At 35.3% G+C, this 24,807-nt stretch overlaps 1 protein-coding gene across 1 annotated transcript in view; it reads left to right on the forward strand.

Annotated features, from left to right (window-relative positions):
* ADGRV1 (adhesion G protein-coupled receptor V1) overlaps window positions 1–24,807 on the forward strand; it is a gene marked incomplete at its 5' end in the record, with an annotated part of 563,397 nt that overhangs the window by 38,529 nt on the left and 500,061 nt on the right. The window contains 11 exons of the mRNA XM_082650308.1: window positions 217–366; window positions 1,455–1,550; window positions 4,296–4,400; window positions 5,805–5,918; window positions 8,197–8,762; window positions 9,134–9,404; window positions 9,774–10,103; window positions 16,540–16,716; window positions 18,912–19,135; window positions 21,985–22,017; window positions 23,787–23,913. Of these exons, the coding sequence (XP_082506434.1) occupies window positions 217–366; window positions 1,455–1,550; window positions 4,296–4,400; window positions 5,805–5,918; window positions 8,197–8,762; window positions 9,134–9,404; window positions 9,774–10,103; window positions 16,540–16,716; window positions 18,912–19,135; window positions 21,985–22,017; window positions 23,787–23,913 (2,193 nt within the window). The remainder of the gene's footprint in view (window positions 1–216; window positions 367–1,454; window positions 1,551–4,295; window positions 4,401–5,804; window positions 5,919–8,196; window positions 8,763–9,133; window positions 9,405–9,773; window positions 10,104–16,539; window positions 16,717–18,911; window positions 19,136–21,984; window positions 22,018–23,786; window positions 23,914–24,807) is intronic.

The raw sequence follows: 24,807 nt of genomic DNA on the forward strand, positions 1-24,807 counted from the left end.
AATGTTTTTATATAGAATCATTTCTTCTTATAATGCTTTTTTTAAGGTGATTTTTTTTGGTTGTTAGATATTCGTTTTGTTTTTCCACATCCTGTTTATAAACATCAGTGTCATTTGATGATTCATGTTTGTTTTGCCTGTTAATTGCTCTAATTAGCATCAATTTTGCTTGTCCTGACACTGTGTTATGTAAGAACTGTGTTTTGCATTTGATAGCTGTATGGAGATGACACCGGTGACTTTTTTGACACATATGCTGCAGCTTTTATACCTGTTGGAGAAACAAATAGGACAGTGTACATAGCAGTATGTGATGATGATTTACCGGAGCCGGATGAAACTTTTATTTTTCACCTAATTTTACAGGTAAGTCCTTTTTTCCCCAGTAAGCTTAAACTCATAAAAATCTTACAATGCTTAAAAATCATTTTCTCTAGAGATGAGCCAATTTAAGTGCCTGGTGGTGGTTTTCATAGAAGCCAGAACTGACAGTCTCTTTGGCAATTCCATGGTCTGGTTATTCCTCAGACAATCTGGTTTAGAAGATTCTACAGCTAGTTTTTGGATTAATTCAGCTTATTTAGGAATTGCCATGACAGATGCTCAGGAAAACCTTGTCTTCCCTTTGGCCCTTTTCTCTTTTATCCCTCTTCTGCTACCAGATGCACAAAGAATGACCGTGACTTCTGAGTTCAAAGGAGAAGGGTACAAAAAGCAGGCTTGGCAGTGGGAGGTCCCTGTGCCTTAGAATAAATTTGGAGCACCCCTGGGAAAAATGCTTGACTAGCCTAAGGTTTAATTGTCCTTTATGGCTGAGGCAGTGATGGCTAACACTGCTCTACTTAATTTTTCTGAAGTGAACTGAGAATTTTTTTGGAATGACTGGGTTGGTGTGATTAAAATTTTTGTGAAAATGGCACTTGAAGCAGTCATGTTTTACTTTTGTAAGACTCTCTTTTTTCGTATTTCTTTATGCTGCTATTGAATATTAATAGAAATGTAGCAAACTCTTCCCATATTTATTAGAAAAATTGCTTTAATATTTTAGCTTTAATTTGGTTCTATGATTTATGGAATAACTAATTCTTAAGTTTCAGTACCTTCTATAGTGTAAGAAAAAATCACATATGAATAGAATTTCATACTGTTACTTAATTCTCTGTTATATTGGTAATGAAATTAGAATATATTACTAGCCAGTGATTATTTATATTTATAACAATTTATATTTTAATAGTGATTAATGGTTTTCAAAACTCTTTTGAAGAATTCTTGTTTAGAACTTAACCACGTTGATTTAGTTTTAATGTATTTTCTTAATCTGTGCATTAAAAATATACTTGTATTTTTATTCATATTCTGAATGATTACATAAAGACCAAAATCCTTTTAAAATAATCTCTTTTTTCCTCTTATGTTTAATTGCTTAATTTACTTTTGGGCTTTTATTTTAGAAACCTTCAGCAAATGTGAAGCTTGGATGGCCAAGGACTGTTACTGTGACAATATTGTCAAATGACAATGCATTTGGAATTATTTCATTTAATATGGTATGGTTATAATTTTTTTTTTTTTTTCGGTATGCGGGCCTCTCACTGTCGTGGCCTCTCCCGTTGCGGAGCACAGGCTCCGGGCGCGCAGGCTCAGTGGCCATGGCTCACGGGCCCAGCTGCTCCGTGGCATGTGGGATCTTCCTGGACCGGGGCATGAACTCGTGTCCCCTGCATCGCCAGGCAGACTCTCAACCACTGTGCCACCAGGGAAGCCCTATGGTTATAATTTGATGAATCTTGTGGTTGCTTAGATAACCGTCTGTTAAATTTTGTGATTACTTTCTATGCTACCTAGAATCATCCTGTCTTTTGATATATAAATAAAATTTGGTCTAACTCCATCTGTATTCCACATTCTGTAGACTGTCCTTTTGTTTTACCTAAGATTTCTGTGAAATGAGGGGACCCCTATGATCGTGGTCATCTCTTGCCCTAATCTCTTTCTGCTGATCATTTCACCTGACTCATTTGTTACCTCCTCTGGTGGTCTCTAACTCACATGTTGTCCTTGTCAGTTTGGTCTGCTATAACAAAATACCATAGACTGGGTGGCTTAAAAACAACAGAAATTTATTACAGTTATGGAGGCTGAGAAGTCCAAGATCGGGGCTTTAGCAAATTTGGTGTTTGGTGCAGGCTGACTTCCTGGTTCATAGACAGCTGTCTTTCTGCTGTGTTTTCATGTGGTGGAAGGGGCAAGAGAGGTCTCTGGGGTCTCTTTTATAAACATACTAATCCCATTCATGAGGGCTCTGCTCTCATGACCTACTCCCCTCCCAAAGGCCCCAACTCCTAATAACATCACTTTGGGGGTTAGGATTTGAACATGAATTTTGGGGGGACACAAACATTCAGTCTGTAGCAGATGTAACACAGTTCCTTGTGCTTGATGTCCCCAACTGGCGCTTCAAAAAGCATTGTCTCTTAGCCTCCTCTGAAAGTTTAGAGTGATTCTAGACAAGAAAAATATATTGAAAGAACACTGAAAAAACCTATAGTAAACTTACAATTGAATAGCAGATGTTATAGCTGTTAAATATAGTTATTCTATATTTATTCCCTACCCTGAGATTTTCCTATTAATTACTATTTCTTGAAGGTTAAAACTCCATGTCATCTTCCTCAGTTTTGCTCAACAGTTCATTTTTTTCTCCTTTATCACCAAATTCCTGTGTCCCTGGCCAGTCCTGTGTTCAGAGGGTTTTGTTCTTTAGAAAAAAACACACAACACAGGTCCCCCCCACCTTTGAGAGAAATTGTTTTCAGCTCTGAAATTAAAGAAAATTTATCTCAAGTAAAATTGGATATTGCAAGTAAGTTTTAGTCTACAATAAACTTCCTGGTGTGGAGTCTTTTTGAATCATGTTATTAATTATCATTATTAAAAGGTAATGTGACACTCCCCAGCTTTTTATTTATTTTCCAATTTAGATTGCTACTTCAGTTGGTGTATTGTATGTCATTTTCTTAGCACCTTGAATTATCTTTGAAACAAGGTGAGCTTTAGATAAATATGATCTTTATAGTTGCAGTATCTTTATTAAAATGGATATGTGAATAATGCCAAGGTAGTAGACGTTTTGTAACTTCCATTATATCAACATTTACAAAAATTAATTAATTAATCAATCGCTTCTATTTGAATGATCTGGAATTTTTAGTTAATTATGAACTAGGCTCCCTTAATTGCTTAATTTTTCTCCCTACTTCTTTTCCTCTACACTCACTCCCAACTTTCATCCCGCACCTCATACTGACTTGTTTAAAGGTTTCTTTCCTTCTTTCTTTTGACATTAAATTAAATATCTTAGCCGCTGGGAGTGAGTCCTAGTCTCTAGCATTTGTCCTAGGTCCCTGAGTGTTGTGATCTCAGAGCTGCCAGGAAGCCTCTGACTAGGCACCTGCCCTGTGTGATTAAAATTAAACTAAGTAACTGTTGAGCTCACAGTCGTTACTACATAGGCTGGCTTTGTTTTCCAGACTGCATGATGATTATATCGATGATGAAGGTAACGATGATGATGATAACAATTATAGCCAACATTTGCTGGGTCCTCACTGTGTGACATGTACTAGGATAAGCACTTAGACGTGCATTATTGACACCTCATCACAACTGTTTGAGACAGGCATTCCTATTCCTGTTGATGGATGGGGATACTGAGACTTAGTGTCACCTGCGGCCTTAGCTAGCGTGTACCTGCCCACTCATCTCTTCTACCCTGCCATGCCAACACTGTGCAACATTTGAAGTCCTGGCTTTTTCTTCCCCTCAGTGATCATGTCCTGAAAAAGTCATTAGCAGATGTCTGTTTTCAGTGGCTAACTGACCAATGAGGAGGGAACAGTGGTTGGGAGCAAGGCTGAACCGTAGTCCCAATGAGCTGCCCTGGCTTGGAGGCACAACTCATTTCTGTGACCTCCTGGGCCCCTGGGAGCATTTGAGTTCATCATCTTTCAATGAGATAATCTTTAAGATTCCTCAGCGGAACAGCTGCTTGTTGCTGGAAGCAGGACAAGAACCTACGTCTTTTGCCTGACTAGTTTTATGTTCCCTTTATACTATTATTTTAACCTTTTAAGCGTTATTAGCTACAGTTAGTGAATGCTAGGAAACCCCACATTTTTAGAGCACAGTGTAGATTGATTTGTCTGTGGAAAATTAGGATTTCTAAGGTAACAGTTTGCATGAGCTCCTGTCTCTGAGTGATCAGCACCTAATGGTCTTTGCTCTTCCAATAGCCTTTCTCAATCACAGTGAGTGAGCCCCCGGGCAGAAATGAAACTGTGCCTCTTACTCTCATCAGAGAAAAAGGAACCTATGGGATGGTCAGTGTGACTTTTGAGGTAAGTTTACTCTGAAATCATTTTAAATGGTAACGCTTCAGAGTTCATACCAGATGGCTGTACTTTTAAAATCAAGGTCCTTTGTATAATAAGCATGACTCTTAATGAAAATAAAATAAAAGTAAATACTTTGATCATCTGATAAATTTCATGTTTAATATAAAACTGTTTTCCTTGCTTCTTGGATATACTGTGCTTATGTGAAACACAACATATCATTTTAGATTACAGGATAATAATAAACCACAAATTGAACAATAATGTTAATTCTATAAAATTCATAGAACGTTTATGATAAATCTTTTCAAGGATATAAAATTTTAAAATGCTCATGGGTTCCTTAGGCTTATATAAAATTATTTAATATGTAGTCTTCCCCCATATACATTCCCCATTTTAAAAAATATACTTAATGGATGGTGTTAACAGCAGTTGTACTCCAGAATTTGGAAGAAAATTGGCTGTAGAAACGATGAGGCATCATCAGGTTATAGTGTTTTCAACTCTCTATGGATGTCTGAAGTTATTTTATTAGCTCTTGAGCCTTCTGTTATGTTGAAATAATTACAGCTAACATTTGTGGAGCACTTAATATTGCCGTATACTGTTCTAAGTGCTTTACACTGATTATCGCTGCATGTAAACTGCAACTCTTCCCAGCACTCCATCTCCCTCATGCCCTTTAAAATTTTTTCTCCATAGTACTTACCATCATCGGACACACATTTATTTATCTTCCATTTGTTCCTTTTCATTAAATGTAAGGTCCTGGTGGGTAGAAAGTTTGCCTTGTTCACTGCTGTATCCTTAGTACCTAAAAAAGGGTTAGACACAGAATACTTAATACTTTTCAAAAGGAATATGATTTTATTAAATATTCATATCTAGCCTGGAAAGTGGACATTATTACGCTCATGTTAAAGATGAGGAAAAAGCTGGACAGAGTTATTAAATACCTTGTCCAAGGTTACACTGCCAGTGGTGGAACTGGTATTTGATTCCGTTACTTAAGAGAGTACACTAATTGTGAATACATTCCGCTCCAGAAAAAGTACTTATAAGTTTTTTGTCAGGTTTAATAGTACGGTTGAGAAAAAAAGAGAAAGCTCTTAGAAACCATGTAGTTTAATGTAATTATACTCAAGATCTGTAATTATATTACAGGCCTTGACTATCAGTTAGAAGGGCAGACTTAATATAGGTTAGTATCATTCTTCTTCTTATTCTTTTTTTTTTCTTTTTGGTGGAAGTACCAGGATATATTTGTTTATTAAAAATTTTTTTTAAAGTATCATTCCTCTTGCAAAACATTTTTAACTAAATATGCCAGCTGATATCACAATAATGCTTTCTTATTCTTCTGAAATATTTCATGTTTATTGATGGCACTGTGTTTCCTTGCAGGTAGAGGGTGGCCCAAACCCACCTGAAGAAGATTTAAGTCCAGTTAAAGGGAACATCACTGTTCCTCCTGGCAGTGGAACAGTAGTTTATAACTTGACAGTTCTCGATGACGAGGTAGGATGTGTTAAGTGCTTAAAAGGGACAAGGCCTCTCTCTGTGTTACAGACATGTTAGAGAATATTATGTCAAGTATTAAATTATGTTCAGGATTTAAAATTATTCAACATAGTCCTATGTGAAGTTAGTGTATTATGGCCAATTATGCCTTAGCTATAAATATCTCTTTTGAATATATCTTGTTAATATTTATCTTATTTAATTCACATGAAGTTGTGTATCTAAAAGGTGATGAACTTGCATGTAACTGACAACCACACTTAATACAAACATTTAAGCATTTTGTAAACCTTGATGATTGATTTTGCTCGTGATTTCAGTTTTGAGCAGGTACGGTACTACTTACCCAGCATAAATATTTTACTATAAAAGCAAAGAAAATTTGGTTGCATATGATATTCATTTTTTTTAGATATTTTAAATGTTTACATTCATAGGAAGGCTTTTGTTATTTTTAATTTCACATTGAAGCTACCAAGGATTGAGATACATGACACAGCTAGTTTAACTGGTAAGGAAAGAATGAATTTGAACAATATGTACAAGGATGTCCCCCATGAGCTAACCAAAAGAAAACATGACTTTTAATAAAATAATCTTAGTATTATTATTAGTAGTATTACTTAGTAGTATTATCAGAAAAAAAGGGAATAGCTGGGAATTTATCCCTCTACCTTCCCACAAAAAAAATCATGAAACCAAATCACAAGAGAAGAAAAATGAATTAGAAGACATTATTAGAAAAAAGTATTTCTCTTGAAAAAATGAAATATTAGATAGCATTGATAACTCTTAATTCATCTGGTTGTGAAAGCTAACAAAAACCTTTTGTCTATAGATCCTGGAACATTTAACAGGTTATAATTTGGGGGCAATGATTAATTATACATTTTAATTATAAATTTAAAAGATCATCTTCTGAGGATCTACTATACAGCATGGTGACTATAGTTAATAGTATGGTATTGTATACTTAAAAGTTACTGAGAGTAGGATTTAGGTATTCTCTCCACACACACACACACACACACACACACACACACACACACAGAGTTAACTATGTAAGGTGATAGATGTGTTAATATCTTGATCTTTGTAATCACAATGTATATGTATATCAAATCATCATGTTGTACCCCTTAAATATATTAGTTATATTTGTCGATTATTCCTCAATAAAGTTGGGGGGAAAAGATCATCAATCAAATCATTACATTTTCTTTTTTGAGATAAATAGCTTTACTTTTTATATTTCTATTGATGGAGGTAAAACTATATATTTTTTCACTTTCAATCATTTATAATGAAGTAAAAACTCAAATAGCACAGTAGAGATAAGTCCTAGGATTTCTGTGTAGTTAAAAAAAAAAAAGTTTCGGGACTTCCCTAGTGATGTAGTGGTTAAGAACCCGCCTGCCAATCCAGGCGTCACGGATTCGAGCCCTGGTCCAGGAAGATCCCACATGCCTCAGAGCAGCTATGCCCATGCGCCACAACTACTGAGCCTGTGCTCTAGAGCCTGTGAGCCACAACTACTGAAGCCCGTGCACGCCTGTAGCCCGTGAACTGCAACTAGAGAAGCCACTGCAATGAGAAGCTTATGCACCGCAATGAAGAGTAGCCCCCGCTCGCCGCAACTAGAGAAAGCCTGCGCACAGCAACAAGGACCCAACACAGCCATAAATGAATAAATTTATTTATTTATTTATTTATTTTTAAAAAATTTCATTTTAACAGTGTCATCATTTTGCCTAATAGTGACTCTTGTAGCTTGTTCTCTAGAGAGACATGATATGTATTTTGAAAATCATGTGATTGGTATCATATGTTTAAATCTTGAGATAGAAACTGTTTAGAGAGAAGCAAGAATAATTTGACATGATTGAAAACTAACAATTTGTATGTGATGTTAATGTAGTTTTCCAGATTCTTATCTATTATCAGACCTTGAATGCTGCTTCTGACCCTACCCACCTGATGAAACTAGTTTTTGCTGTCAGATCTTTAGTTATCTAAAGATTGATCAAGGTTGAAAGCCATTATACTGATACTTGCTTACTTGTTCTTATCATTGCTTTATCTAAAATATGTTGTTTACCTTTGGAAAATATTTTAGTAAATAGACACTGAACAAGCCTCTTTATCTACTCCCTTCAGGTAAAGATTTTTTTATTTCTATGTAATTGCATTGAAACAGAGGGACTTTTCACACTTTGGTTTTTTTGCAGGTGTTTTGGTTATTGATGTTTTACCACTGTTTATATTTCTCTGACAGGTACCAGAAAATGATGAAATATTTTTGATTCAGCTGAAAAGTGTAGAAGGAGGAGCTGAAATCAACACCTCCAGGAGCTCAGTTGAGATCATCATTAAGAAAAATGACAGTCCTGTGAGATTCGTTCAGAGTGTTTATTTGGTACCTGAGGAAGACCACATACTCACAATTCCAGTGGTTCGTGGAAAAGATGACAAGGGAAATATGATTGGATCTGATGAATATGAAATTTCGATCAATTATGTTGTTATAACTGGGAATTCAACAGCACACGCCCAGCAAAATTTAGACTTCATTGATCTTCAGCCAAACACAACTATTGTTTTTCCACCTTTTATTTATGAATCACACCTGAAATTTCAAATAATTGATGATGCCATACCAGAGATTGCTGAATCATTTCATGTTATGTTACTAAAAGATACCTTACAGGGAGATGCTGTGCTATTAGTCCCTTCTGTTGTACAAGTCACCATTAAGCCAAACGACAAACCTTATGGTGTCCTCTCATTCAGCAGTATCTTGTTTGAAAAGACAGTTATAATTGACGAAGATACAACATCAAGGTAGGGTTTATTTTAAATGTTGTATTGCTACAGTTATTTTAATATGTTATTCCAAGATTTAATATTTGTGGTGTTGGACACAGTGCTGAACTGTTAAGTGTATGTGTCATTTCCTTGACCATGGTTTCACTGTTTTTTTCTATTTTGGGAGTGATATTTAAATCACATATTTAAATATGCAAGTTAATTCACATTATGGTAGTTTCCTAGGGCACATCTACATATCTACTCCTTCATATTAAAAACAGTCATTCTTTATGATTTGGATTCTGCTTTTACCAGTGTCTGGTGGCCACCTTGACATTGAAAATGCCCATTTTAAGGGAAATAGAGTGTATTATATGACCATATATATATTTTTTTAATTCTAGATTTGAAGAAATTACAGTGGTTAGAAATGGTGGCACTCATGGGAATATTTCTGTGAACTGGGTATTGACACGGAATAGCAGTGATCCTTCACCGGTAACAGCAGATATCAGACCAAGTTCTGGAGTTCTCCATTTTGCACAAGGGCAGATGTTGGCATCAATTCCTCTTACTGTGGTTGATGATGATCTTCCAGAAGAGGCAGAAGCTTACCTACTTAAGATTCTCCCTCATACAATACGAGGAGGTGCAGAAGTGAGCGAACCAGCAGAGGTAGATCTCTCATTATGCTTTACTTGTGGGAATATTTCTGTGTCATAGAACAGCTGAAGAACTTGACCACACAAAGCACATTTATGTTTAGTTTGATGTGACAGGAAGAGCACTGGTTTTAGAAATGGTGGTTACTTCCCTTGCTGAAGGTTGTCCCTCTGTAAATAAAAAGTTTGCTCTTAAAAAAATTCCACAAAGTTTTCAAATGTGTTTTTGATTCATCTGTTACTCTATTACCTATGAGAGTAATCATTTTTAGATGTGATACATAAGTAAATATTAAAATTCAAAATAGCCTAGAAAATAAACCGTTTGGTAATCTCAGATGTGAGAATTCTGCACTTTAATATTTTATTCCTTTATCTGCAGCTTTTGTTCTACATTCAGGATAGTGATGATGTTTATGGCCTAATAACATTTTTTCCTATGGAAAACCAGAAGATTGAAAGTAGCCCACGTGAACGATATTTATCCTTGAGTTTTAAAAGACTAGGAGGAACTAAAGGAGATGTGAATATGTTTTATTCTGCACTTTATATTCCTGCTGGAGATGTGGACCCTTTGCGAGCAAAAGATGGCATCTTAAATATATCCAGGAGAAGCAGCCTCATTTTTCCAGAACAAAAAACCCAAGTCACTGTAAAATTACCACTAAGAAATGATGCATTCCTTCAAAATGGGGCCCACTTCCTAGTACAGGTATTTGAATGATTAAAATAATCTCAACTTTGGTTAAACTACAAGTGTGCTTATCTGTGTGAGAGAGTTAACCAGTCATTATTTTGCCTTCATTTATATTTTGGATTCTGTTGCTTACTAGAAGTTATGTAGGGAGTCCAAAGAGAGCCTGTCTGCCCCAACACATATAAGGATGAATAAAACAAGGATTATACTAAAGTCTGTTTTAATCATGTGGTAATAAAAGTAGATCAGACATGAAATGTAGGTCAGAATATAATGGATGATGTAATGGAGAAATTCATGAACTGTGAGTGGGGGAGGGCCAGGAGAGAGTGAGCCATTCTTTTGAGTTGATTTAGGAAAATTTGACATAGGAATATAGTTTGTAGAATAAATATGTTTTTCATGATGGATGCTGCAGGGAAAGCATTCCAGAAATAAAAAAAGCAATATGAGAGAAATTGTGTATATAACTTTAAATAGTATACTAAAAAATCTATTAACTGTAGATAGAATCTATGGACTTCTATCTACTTAGTAAGAAGAAATAAGGGCCCTATATTTCTCCATCTTATCTCTTTTATTTCTTAACTTTTATTAACCAGAGCATATTTTTATTGCCAAAGTTTGAAACATCTGTACTTATTTATGCTACCATGGTTATGTTTTCCATATGGTTGGTATTGGTTGATTTTGAAAATTAGAAAGCAATAAAGGGTGCTTATCAAATTTTGGTTATGTAAATAAATTTAATGCAGAATCAGATAGTATGAATAGATCAATAAAGAAAGAATGTATGATCTATGTCACCATACATTTTGCTAAGTGAAATATATATGAAATGAAATCTCATATTCCATTAATTTCTTTGAATAGTACTGCATTTAAATTTGTTTCATATTTTCGCCTAGACTTTGTTTTATACTTTATTATTGCTTTCTCTGGAGTTTCTAATTGCCCCTTTTATTTATTTATTTATTTTTGGCTGCACTGGGTTTTCGTTGCTGCACGCGGGCTTTCTCTGGTTGCGGCGAGTGGGGGCTACTCTTCCTTGCAGTGTGCGGGCTTCTCATTGCGGTAGCTTCTCTTGTTGTGGAGCACGCTCTCTAGGCACACGGGCTTCAGTAGTAGTTGTGGCACGCGGGCTCAGTAGTTGTGGCTCGTGGGCTCTAGAGCGCAGGCTCGGTAGTTGTGGCACACGGGCTTAGTTGCTCTGCGGCATGTGGGATCTTCCCAGACGAGGACTTGAACCCGTGTCCCCTGCATTGGCAGGCGGATTCGTAACCACTGCACCACCAGGGAAGCCTTGCTCTTTTTTATATGCCATTCTTACCAAATTAGGTCTTCCACCTGTCTTAGATGTGTTGAATGCTGAGTTTAGCTGTACCAACTGCTTTCTTCACTTGCTTCACGCCTGCTACTTGGGACTGTTTTTTTCTGAACTCCTCAGTTTTCTTGATTTCTTGCCTTTTACTTCTTGGATTGTGTTTTAGTTTTTTTTTTTTGCGGTACGCGGGCCTCTCACTGCTGTGGCCTCTCCCGTTGCGGAGCACAGGCCCCGGATGCGCAGGCCCAGCGGCCGTGGCTCACGGGCCCAGCCTCTCCGTGGCACGTGGGATCCTCCCGGGCCGGGGCACGAACCCGTGTCCCCTGCATCGGCAGGCGGACTCTCAACCACTGCGCCACCAGGGAAGCCCTGTGTTTTAGTTTTGTTGAAATATATCTATCCTCAAATACATGTGCAGAAAAAGTATGTGCAAGGTAAACTTTTTGAGTCTTTGAGCACTGAAAGTGAAATTTCATACATTGATAACTGGCTTCGTAGAATTTCTAGATTAAAGTAACTTCTTCTTCAGAACTTGAAAGGTATTGCCTTTTAGCTTCCAGAGTTGCGATTAGAAATTTGAGGGGAAAGAAATCATTTACCTTTAGGTTAACTTGCTCTTTATCTCTGAAAGCTTTTTTTTAAATCTTGGCATTCTGAATTTCTCAGGGCTGTGTCGTACCTTGCTTAGCACTTGGTGGGGTGGGCCCTTTTATTTTGAAGACTTTTGTCTTTTTTTTGGGCTAAGTCACTGCTCACGCTTGTATGGTTTGTGCATTAATTGCAGACTCCTAGTGGAGGTGTCTAGTGAGTGGCCCGTTATGGGGATATATGATTTGTCGGTACGTAGGGATGCCTTTTTGCAATATGCCTACATATAGGGAGACCTTTTGTCAGCATTCCAAAAGCTTTGTGGTGGGAGATCTGCTTTTCACCTTTATTATTATAACTATTATTATTATTCTATTGTGTCTCCTCGAAATGGGGAAATTATGATACGATGCATCCTTCTGTCTATGAGGATAACCCACTTTTATGGAGGACCCTTGAATTCTCTTCTTGGGGTGATGGGTGAACAGAACATGGTGTCATTCACAGTTGTTTCCATTCCCCCTGCAGCTTGTGGAATGCTCTTATGAGGTGACTGGCCAAATGGTGGGGGATCTGGGTCTGTGAAGTGGAATTGAGCAAGTGGTCAAGCCCATGGCCCTGACCCCATTGAGCAAGAAGTTAAGGCAATTAGAATGCTGCCATCAGAGCACATTTAGAGAGATATTTAGAAAATTTTAAAAAGCTTTAAGTTTGACCTTCTAAAAAACATGTCATAACTTACTTTTTAAAGTTGGTCCTTTTAATATATGGAAATACATACTAATTTCACCAGTTTGCAATTAGGGTAGCATTTCCCAAACTTAGGAATTCTCAGGTGCCTCTGGGAGATTTAAATAACTTGCTGAGAGGAGTGTCAGAGTTTATTGTGGGTTTTTGTGTGTTTTTTTTTTTTTTTTTTTTTTTTTGGCATCAGTGCTCTCCTTTGCCTTCTCTGTGGTTGGTGTCCTCTGTATTCAGAGCATTCTTATTAGTAGACATTGTCTTGGTCAGTTCGGGCTGCTATAAAGACTACCACAGACTGGGTGGCTTAAACAACGGACATTTACTTCTCACAGTTCTGGAATCTGGGAAGTCTGAGATCAGAATGCCGGCATGGTGGGGTTTTGGGGAGAGCCCTCTTCCTGGTTTTCAGACTGATGTCTTTGCTTTTTGTCCTCACATGGTGGAGAGAGAGAGAGAGGATGCAAGCTCTTTGGTGTCTCTCCTTATAAGGGCATTGATCTATCATGAGAGATCTACCCTCCTGACCTGATCACCTCTCAAAGGTCCCATCTCCAAATACCATCAAATTGGGCATTAGGGTTTCAACATATGAATTCTGGGTCTGGGGATACAAACATTCAATTCATAGCATATATGTTTAAGGCTTTTGTCCCTAGAACCTCAGTATTCAGTTCTCCCTCTGTCTCCTATCCTGCATAGGTCAAAACTCATATAAGAAACAAATTATTAAAACAAGTGAAATGAAGCAAAGGTTTCACACAGTTGCTTTTGCTTTCATGGAGACCTGGGCATCCTGGAATTCCTGTAGTAGTTGCAGTGACATGACATGAGTTTGAGAACTGATGATGCAGAAGGATTGATTTTGAGTTGTAGAGAACTTTTCTGTTTTACATTTCTGATATCTTTTTTTACTCTGCCTCAAAACCAGTTTTTACTGTGGATAGAGACCCCGTATATCTATGCCAATATTAGTAACCTTTATATTAAGCTTTCAGTCTCTTGAAAATATCCAGTATCTCTATCCAAGTCGCTGCAGAGAATCCTTTTGTAAACAAAACTTTATTAAGAACCTTCAATCGGTCAGATATTATTCTAACTATTTTATTTCAGCATTCTATATGAATATGACAGAATTTATTTTAGACAACACTTGAAAAGAAAGGAAAAGCTTGAAGAAACATGTAATATCTGAATTTTGGTGATCCCAGGTTAGAAATCTGTTTGCACCACTAATTCCAGACTCAATTTTTTATCTATCTCTGTATTCAGTTGAAAAACAAAGGTCTTACAGTGCAGACAGTCAATTTAATGCTTTAGGACAAAAGGTCATTATTAGTCACTGACACAATTCCTTAAAGTTCAAAACAGCTGTAGGTTCTGGAAGGCTAGTTGGAATTAGAAGGTTGTGTAGTTTGTATAGTACGTAATGGATGAGCAACTCAAGAATAGGAGGCATCAGACTCTGCATGGAAAGCTGAATGAGGCTGAAGAAAGGAGAATCTGAGACATGAGCTCCTCATTCTTCAGTAAGCCTCTCAGCTAAAATACGTTAGTCTGGGATACCGTTTTTGGCAGGCATGGGGTTACTAATGTGCTGTCTCAGTTGCAAACTGTCTGGAAGCAAAGAACGACTCTTTATGAATGGAGTAGTTTGATTTAGCAGATGCTTAAGGAACCCAGACAAAAAGGCTTAGAGACTAGGAAATAAGCCATGGGAAATTAGCATTTTTCTTTTGATCAGTTCATTCCGTAGCCTTCTATATCTTCTTTATCTATATTTTCCAAAAATACTATATTTAGAATTAATTCTGTAACTGTTTTGATAAATGTAAGTAGAATATGAATTTTCTTCCTTTCTTTTTGAAAAGTTTTGAAGTAAAAATAAATCATTATTTTACTTGATATATTCAACAGTATTATCAGTTTAACTCTTTGTGAATGCATGAGAATGAGAGTGTTCATTCACAAACACGTGCTAACTCACACAAGACCAGTGTATTTTAAAAAGTCTTCACCTCCATCCAATGCACACTTTATATTTATATGCCATTCAAATATATATTTTTAGTTTCTTGTGCTATTTTTAAAGATAACTACATATATATGGGTATGTATATTCTTTTTCTCTAGAAGGAATGACAGTTATACTTACGTGGTTTTAACTATGTATCTTTATGTTTCATTTATTTTATAAAGTAAATGCAGTATCCTAAAGAACCGCATGTTATATTTTACTTGACTTAGTCCACATACCAGTATTTAGCAAAATTGGTCAGTCTGATTTCTTTTTTTTTCTTTTACCTGAGTGACTATTTACCAGTCATGGAATTTTTGATATTCTTCTCCTGTATATTATTTTCAAAGCAAAGTGTGTTACATTTAAAAAGGCATTCACTTTTACCCTTAAAATATGTATTGTTCATCACAAAATGTGAGCGTATGTGCAGGATTAGTACAGTCCTTGTCCACAGGTGTCCACAATATCAACTTAAATCACCAGTCTCTACAGGTGGTTACTTAGTATCATTGTTTCCACATTACAAAGCCTAACAGAGGGCTCTGAAGAGTGGGCAATCCATAATTCCCTGTTAAGTTCACAGTTGCTTTTTAACTTAAAATCTCTATGCTTTTTGCAGTCCTGTAATGATTGTCTATGCCTATACTCATGTGAACACTGTGAGGATTGATAAGTTGGAGTTTGAAAAGTTAGAATATTAAGATGTTGAAAGTTTTGATATATCAGGATTCTTATAGAGCTCATTTTGTCTTGTAGGGATAAATCAACAAGTCTATTGTGTAGCTGCTGTACTTAATGTCATGTTGCAGGAAAATACTGAGAAAGACACAGACACACAAGAGGTTTATAGTCCTGTTGGGAAGTAAAAGTCTAGAACACACAAAATGCTGATAAGCAAGCAATATGTGAAGTTTAATGTTAATTTCCACGTTTAGTGAGTGTAGCAGTAGAAGTTCAGGAAGAGGTAGAAGAAAGAGGGCTGGAGAATCCAAGGAAATCTTCATGGGAGAGAGGGATATTTAACTAGTCTTTAAGAGCGAGTACATTTTGACTTGTGAGATGATGGAAGGAGGCCATTCTACATGAGGAGAAACTGTGAAAGTTACTCTGAAGGTCATGTTCATTAATCACAGGGACATTATATGTTATACATGTGTCACATTTCTTTAAACATAAAGACATATTAAGTCACATTTGGAGTTCTGAATGGTCTTCTGATTGTGAATTTTCTCTGGCAGAGAAGGGGAGTGGGTGATTTGATTGGAGGTGTGGGTCAGTGGAAGAGAGGAGGGAAATGTGGGCAACTCGCCAATATTTGGCTTTACATCAAGGTAGTTGGGTATAGGCAACAAGGAGGAAAAGCGGATGGTGATATTGGTGAAAATAGTGGTTAGAGGACATGGAGCAGAGATAGTGATTTCTCTTTGGCACGTTCTATCTGCAAGGTGTCTCTGTGATGTTTATGTCATATTCAGTGGCAGTTGGTTATAAAGATTTGGAATTTGAAGGAGAGATCCAGAGGTTATTATGGAGAGGGTATGGAATTATAAGATAAAGGTCTTAGGAAGAACCCTGGGGAATAATAATAATTGAGGATCAGAAAGAGCTCAAGAAGCCAGTGTGGGAGGTTGAATCAGATGGTGAATGAAGAAGGAAGTTGCCAAGTTATTGGTGGCCTTACCCATGCTTATTTTGTTTTCCCATGCAATTAAGACTTTAACATTTTTCTTAAAAATGTCTTTTCTTTCCATTTTTATGGGTTTTTTTGTTTATTATAGTTGGAAGATCTGGAGTTGGTGAATATAGTTCCCCCAATCCCACCCATAAGTCCTAGATTTGGAAAAATCCGAAATATTTCTTTAGTGGTTACTCCAGACATTGCAAATGGAGAAATTGGCTTTATTAGCAATCTTCCAATCATTTTGCATGAACCAGAAGATTTTGCTGCTGAAGTGGTAAGTAGGCTTTTTCTTATTGATGGGGCCTAATGAGTTTGAGATAATGTAAAGACACTGTTTTTTTGAGGGGGAGGTCGGGTTAGTTTATAGAGTTAACAGATCTTGAAAAGCTTCACCATTTACAGCAAGCCTTCAATATGTAATTTGACATAAGTAACTGATGAATGTGTGATTTTCATCATCTTTTGCCATATTCGATAGAATAAAATTAGAATTAATTGCTCACAGCAAAAGTAGGATATTTTGATGACGCTGCGTTCAGCTAGTGGTATGACATTTGGTAGAGTAATAGCCAAACACAATTTTTTTTTATTGGCCAAGTCATATGTACCACAAGAATCCTTGACCTTTTCTATTTCTGAGCACTCCTCATGCTTGCCTTGGGCAGGATTCAGGTGACGTCCTATACTTGGTGGTGGAGGTGATGGTGGTAAAGTAGTGGATGCCAAATCTTCAGAATTTTATATATATATATATGTGTGTGTGTATATATATACATATATAAAATTTTATTTACATATATATGTAAATTTCTGGATACACACACACGGACACACACAAACATGCTCACATATACAGCACGTCTCCCTGCCTCCCCCCACCCTGGTTGAATTTTCCTGCCATCTATATAGGGACCACACTTGTTTTTGACCTTACCATTCCCTGAGCCACAGTCTGTCCCTAAAACCCTCTCCAAGTCTCTTACACTTAGATTTGGTTTAAACTGGGTTGCAGTTGAGATCAGGAATGTGGAGAGTTGTTTTTGTTATCAAAGCCTCATGTCAAAATATGGTGACCACAACTTCCTTTGTTTGTATATTTGATTCTGTGAATTGGCAGAGAAGCTCTATTTTTCAAGATGGTTTTGACTTTTTATATTTTCATAATATTTTAATATTTTTCTTCTAAAAACTAAAAAGTATTCAGTTTTTTCTGAAAGAATGGGTTGTTTTTATTCATTTATCTTACAAAGCTGTACATTTACCATTTCATATTTTTCCCTAGAGGGAAATTAGTTTCTAGGGAAAGTTTTGGGCTCTGTGAAACCTGCATTCTTCCCATCCTGGGAAACAGCAGAAAGAGTGAGAATTTCCCTTTGTTCTCTTTGTCCCCATCTACAGCCTGGCCACGCCCACCCTCTTGGGGTGATTTAAGGGCCCAGTCCTTTCTTACTTTTTTTTGTCTTTTCTAAGAATCTTACTTTGCTTGCTAGTCTACAGACTTGACCGTTGCTAGCCAAATTAGAAGAATGGTTAGTGAGGAAATATCTTCCATGTTTTTCAAGACAGCCTATGTTCAAGGGCAAAGAGCAGAGGATACCTTTTTTAGCCACTTAAAAAGAATAGCATTATATACTATTAAATATTTGTTTACATTCTTTGTTTGAAAAAAACTTCATTATGATCTTCAATGATCCTTTTCTTATACATATTTAAAGTGTGCTGCACTTAAATAAAACTACCGAATACAATTTGTTTCAGAATTATTATAATAGTTTACATTTATTTAGCTCATGCTATGGAGAGACACTTTAATCTTCACCAGGAACTTGCAAAATAGGGAACCACTAGCTTCATTTCACATGTGGAAATTGAGGTCAGAGAGGTTAAGTAACTTGCCCAGGGTAACCCAGAGCCATGATTTGAGCATCTGATTTTGTTTCTGCTGCATTTGTTGTGTTGGTTAGAAACATTTCTTATTTGTATTATTATTTTCTTATTTTGCCCCTTATCACGTTAGGATGCATTTGACATAACTGTGTACTTCCCAGATTTAGTCACAAAAGCTTATTTTTCAGTTTGTACTGTGATATTAAATTAATTCTTTTTTTCAGAGAACCTCTGATGGAAATTTATTCTTTAGCCATTGTTCTGTGTTTTTCATGGTTCTTTGGCTTTTAAAATGAAGTCTTTTTGTTAAGACAAATCCCAGGTTAGGCGGGTTTTTGGGTGGGGGAAATTTAATAGAGAAGTTTGATTAGCAAAAACTAATATAAAATAGTCAAATCTGAAATTATCATCATACTTAAAGAAAGCTTGTTCAGTTGTGCTTTTAATATCATTTTAATTGTTCACTTCTCTATGCACAATACCTAAACATATTCATATAACAAGTGTATGCACTAACTGAAAAGCTTATGTAATTTGTGAGCATGTATTTCAGAAGAACTTGTTCTGTTTTCTTTTTATAAGGTATGCATTCCCTTACATCGGGATGGAACTGATGGCCAGGCTACTGTCTATTGGAGTTTGAAGCCCTCTGGCTTTAATTCAAAAGCAGTGACCCTGGATGATATAGGACCCTTTAATGGCTCTGTTGTGTTTTTATCTGGGCAAAGTGACACAACAATCAACATTACTGTCAAAGCTGATGACATACCGGAAATGAATGAGACGGTAACACTTTCTCTAGACAGGTAATAACCCATTTAGGTAATGTTTAGTGACATTTATATGTTCACGTTCTCTGAAATAATTTTGTTTCTTGTTTTAATTCTTTTCTTCACATAAAGTAAAAAGAAAAAACTAACTAGATAATGTCATGCTGACCTTCTTCTGACTTTTCTGATATTTGTTGATGGCTTTTGGTTAGACTGTTACAACATAGTGAACTCTTACCCTGCTATTTATCATGAAGAAACATTACATAGAGGATTTATAGAAGGTATTAGATACATCTTAATCATAGCTAATATGTTGCTATGTTCAAAAAATAGGCAGCAGCAAACCCAAAATGTTAGGTTAGGCAAACATCTCTGCTGGCTTCATTTTCATCAGGGAAGAGGATTAGAGCTTGTTTCAGTGAGTAAAAAGAAAGTGTTAATCTTCATATAATGAAATTCTCTTTTTTACATGGAATTTAACATTAAATAATACTAATTTTCCAGAGAATAAAAAATAATACAAATTTAAGGGGTATTTTTAAGTAATAATAAGGATTTAGTTAACATTTCTCAGTAAGTAATTTATATCAAGAAAATATCACAATCTCTCAAAGAGAAATTTTTTTCAGCGATTCAGAAAATTCCAAAAATAAAAAACTACTGTGCATAATTGATGTTAATTAAAAAAATTGAAACCAAGCTTATCTACTACAGGTCTCTATATTAAAGTGGATACATATTAGAGAAGGTTAATATGTGACTTGATGGCTTTGCAAAATTTTTATTTTAGAAACAATAAAATTCATAGATGAATCAATACCTGTTATTTTATACTGTTTTAATGAGGACTGAAGTAGTAATAATTATTTTATGTAACCCCTGGTCCTCTCCAAATTTTACTCTCAGTCTGTTGTAGGTTTTTCTATGTTGGTGTATTGTGTAAACACATTTTATAAACCTTATGAGTAGTTGTTTTTATTTTTATGTGGAAGAAAAATTCAGAATATAGGGAACAAATCTGTTGAATGTCTGCTGTTCATTTTGTGTGCTGTCAGTACCACATTGTGTTTTCTTCCTTTTTCTTAACATAAAAATTAAAACAAAACAAAATAGGCAAACAAACCAAAAAAAGCAAAAACCAAATACAACACACACACACACACACAAACACACATGCACAGTCTAAATGACTTATGGTTTTAATATATATTTTCCATTAAATCTTAAGGAAAGATATTTCATATGATGAAAAAATTGGTGAAATGTAAACTGAAAATTATTAGTTTTTCACTTGTGTGCTTTTTTTCCTTAAGTTAGATTTGAGTACTTATTAAATCAGTGGACAGTCTTAAAAACAAACTAAAGAAAAATGAACAGCAATTATAAACCAAAGAGGTAGCAATCTATAGGAACTTTGTTAGCTAAGCTGCAAGTTTCTGCTCTGAACTAAATGTCTAAAGAATGATTTAAATTATACCTCTGCAAGTTCATAAGTGACTATTCTTCATATTCTTTCAAAATAGTCATTTTCAACCTTATCATGTAAGTCTTCGAAATTAACTAAATATAATTTTAAAGTATTTTCTCTCTCTTTCCTCTGGGTTAAGGCAGTACACAAGAAAGTATAAACCATGGGGCAGAGAATTTCGGAAATTAATGGTTCCTCTCTTTTCAAGCAGAAGAAATTAGTTCAAATTTATACTAAAATGTTTTAATGCAATTAGTAACTAGTGCATACTTGTATTATCTCAGTTGTGCATGAACAAATTACAATTCAGTGTTCTAAGACATTTAATTAAATAAATGTGACAATCTCCTATTTTATCAAAATCTCCGTCTCAATTTTGCAAATTTTTAACAAAACTAAAATGAAAGAATGAATGAATGCTACTGTGATTACAGTAAGTTACAATAAAATATTGCAACAAAAAATAATTAACATTTTACTGTGATACCATTTACGATTTTCTTTTAATGTCAAATTCAAATGAAAATTCTCTATATTTCAATTAAATAGAGATAAAAGTTACCCTGGTACTGAGTGATTTATGATGCTTCTAATACCATACTAATTAAAAATATTTTGTTGTTTAGTTCTCACCAAATCAGAAACAATATTATTATGCCAATTTATTTCAGAAAAAATTGTAATATATGTAGTATACAACTCCTTATTTATAGTGTTATTTGACTTGAAAAATGAAGCACTAGGACTCTACATTCTGACATGTTTCTCAAGGCTGTTTAAAAATACAGCACATTGGGAATTTGGCAAAGTGTTTAGATTTCCTGATATGAAGTTATATTTAAGTAATATTTGTCATAATTAAAAGATACAGCGATATCTTTTGGCTTCTTGAGTATATTCCTGTGCAAATGATGAAAGATATGTTTTTCTCTGCTGATAGAGTTTTTATATTTTCAAAGAATGACTGGCGTTAGATCTGAGGATGTGGGATTTTATTTTTTTGAAACCTAATTAAAGCTACTAAGTAATTAAAAGTCGGGCTGAATGAAATTTGCTCAGCTGCCGTGGTTTTGTGAGCGTGCACAGTGCTTGGCAGCCTCCAGCGCCTTGGAGCAGGCCTGGAAAGGAATGTCTTCAATGGGTCTTGACGTGCTGGCTGGTCATGGGGTCATCTTGCCTAAGTGGGAACTGCCGAACCTTTTGCTAGCATTTGTGAATAGCAAAGAACCCGGTGTGCAGAGTTCCCTTAAAGTGAATATGACTAGCTTGTGCGGGGGGAGGGAAAAAAGAGAGCTTTCTTTAGCTTTATTTTTACCCTGCCATTCACATTTCTAACAGTATTGGTGAGATTTTGGCAAATAGTGTCTCTGTCTTACCCGCCCCCCCACGCCTCCCCTTCTTTCTGTGTTGACAGGGTAGAAACCGAAAGGTTTGTCGTGTATTTTGGGTAAGTGTGCTAAAGAATGTCTTGTTTTTGGTGATTCAACATTTTGCTTTGCAAGTCAGTGTTTCGGACAAGGCTGCTGTTCTGCATGACCACCAGTCTTGAGAGAGTTTGCTTGTCCACCTGCCTGTGCATGCTTTGTGTGTCCTTTCATCTTCTAATGATAAGCTTATATGAAGAGTTTTTTTTTTTGTATTAAGAGTTTTAAATTATGAATGCATTTAAGATATCTGATAAAATTTTTGAGAATTTATGTAATTTCATGTTTTGAAGAACTTAAAAATTTTAACTTTCCTTATAGTGTACATATAACCAAGAGAACAATTAGTGTCCTTTGCTTGTGAGATTCTTATTTAACATCTTTTATGAATCTTGTGGTTTAACAAAGAATTCAGAAGCAGGGCACTCATCTCTTCCATTGGTTTTTGAGTGCATCTAAGCAATTTCTTGCCTACATTCTCTCAGTTGTCGTATAAAGAACTTTTCAAAATTTTGCCTTTTTCCAAAAGGGTAGCACATTAAAAATAAATTCATTTGTTTAATGCTCAGAATGGATTTTTATATTTCACATTCTGATCGTGTTTTTTTTGTCTCTTAGCTTATATAGACATAGGAAATTTTAATTGATTAAAATATCAATGTAAATGAAATATGGACAAATTTGCAATGAAAATCATATGACTGCATTAATAATCCAAAAAGGATAACTATCTTATTATTTGGATTATATCTTCTGTGGCTACTAGTATGCTAGGTATTGGCTGTCAGATTTCCAAAAGCTGGGGAAAGATGTTAATTCAGATTCTCTATTACACAGGAAGTGTGCTGTCCTTTTTATATATTAATTGTGACTGCATTGTAATTTTGAGGTCTGATCAGCAGTACGTTTTGATTCAATAGAAAGTGACATTTGGAAAGGTTTAGAGCAGCTTGCAGGATTGAGAATTCTCAAAGAGTATGCTGGCTTTTAAACCCTCAGAGCGTTACAGTCCTAGTCCCTTTGATCATTCTAATTATAGGCTGAACATAAAAACCAGAAATAAAAAACATCTTGTTTTAATATGTTCTTCTGAGATTTGTATAGGAATTGCTATAGCATGTCACGTATCTCAGATCTATTCTATTCCATTTTTTTTCATGTATGTCACGCATTTTCTTTTGTAATAAAACAAAAGAAAATGCGTGAGGTTAAAATCAAGGTGAATAGAATCATATTAAAGGTCACAAAGTATCTCTAAAATCTAATCACAATTTTATTTTTGGTGTGTCTTGCTTTAGTCCAAGCAGTTAACCAACTTGTATTCAGTTAGTATAATCTTATGTAATGAGTTTTTTTTTAAAGAAATTCATGTGTATGTAAAGTTAAAACAATTTTATTTAAATTATTTTTAAACTACATGTTACAAATTAACTTTTGCTAAAACTGGAAACAAATTTGTGAATTTGATACTACTTTATAAAATATATTTAAACCTTTGATTAATGTATTTTTAAGGTACACATGCAGTGTTTGGTTTCAGTCAAATATGAAAGAACCAATGAATTCAGAAATAGAAGTTCTCCCATAAATGTTATCAGTAAAACTGTTTTGATCTGAAGTGATTTTAATATACTTAAATTCAACTTAAATTTTACCTCCTAATAACCTTCATATTCATTATCTGAAGTGTTGTAAATATTTTAAATAAGACTTCAAAATTCAGAAGTAAGACTATAGGTAGTCTGTAAGACTTAGAAAGCCTGTAAAACTTTTTCCCCTCTGACTTCCCCAGGGTCAATGTGGAAAACCAAGTGCTGAAATCTGGATATACAAGCCGTGACCTAATTATTCTGGAAAATGATGATCCTGGGGGAATTTTTGAATTTTCTCCTGCTTCCAGAGGACCCTATATTATACAAGTAAGTATGAAAGAAACTTCAATCTATTCTGTACTCACAGCTTCAAAAGAACAATCTCGAAAGATTTAAGCTTTTGTGGACTTTTTTTTTCCTGTCCTATATATGGTACTTTACTGACAAGAACACAGTTATTATCACTATTATTGTTATAATCATATAGATAGCATATAATGAGGGCCTTCTATATTCTCTTCCCTGTTCTAAGCACTTTGTAGTCACAGCCCTTACTCTTCACAATGAGTTAAAGAGGTCTGTGCTCTATTTCACATTTTACAAACGTGAAAAAGAGACACATTGGCATTTCTAGCTGAGCCTTAGACAGACTGCTTAAAGTTGTGATGCCAAACCTATTCAGTCCAAAATTCAGGGTGTGTGATTCTTTTGTTTTTTTTAAATACAGTTTTGAAAGGTTACTTTCCATTTACAGTTAGTACAAAATATTGGCTGTATTCCCCATGCTGTACTATATATCCTTGAGCCTGTCTTACACCCAATAGTTTGTACCTCCTCTCCCCCACCTCTCTGTTGCCCCCCCACCCACTGGTAACCATTAGTTTGTTCCTGTATCTGAATCTGCTTATTTTTTTGTTATATTCACTAGTTTGTTGTACTTTTTAGATTCCACGTATAAGTGATAACATACAGTGTTTGTCTTTCTCTGTCTGACTTATTTCATTCAGCATAATGCCCTCCAAGTCATCCATGTTGCTTCAAATGGCAAAATTTCGTTCTTTTTAATGGCTGAGTAGTATTCCATTGTGTGTGTGTGTGTGTGTGTGTGTGTGTGTATATGTGTGTGTATATATATGTGTGTGTGTATATGTGTATATATATATATATATATATATATATATATACATACCACATCTTTATCCATTCACCTGTTGATGAACA

The sequence above is a fragment of the Grampus griseus genome (assembly GCF_964374135.1).
Source record: "Grampus griseus genome assembly, chromosome: 3".
NCBI classification, from domain to species: domain Eukaryota; kingdom Metazoa; phylum Chordata; class Mammalia; order Artiodactyla; family Delphinidae; genus Grampus; species Grampus griseus.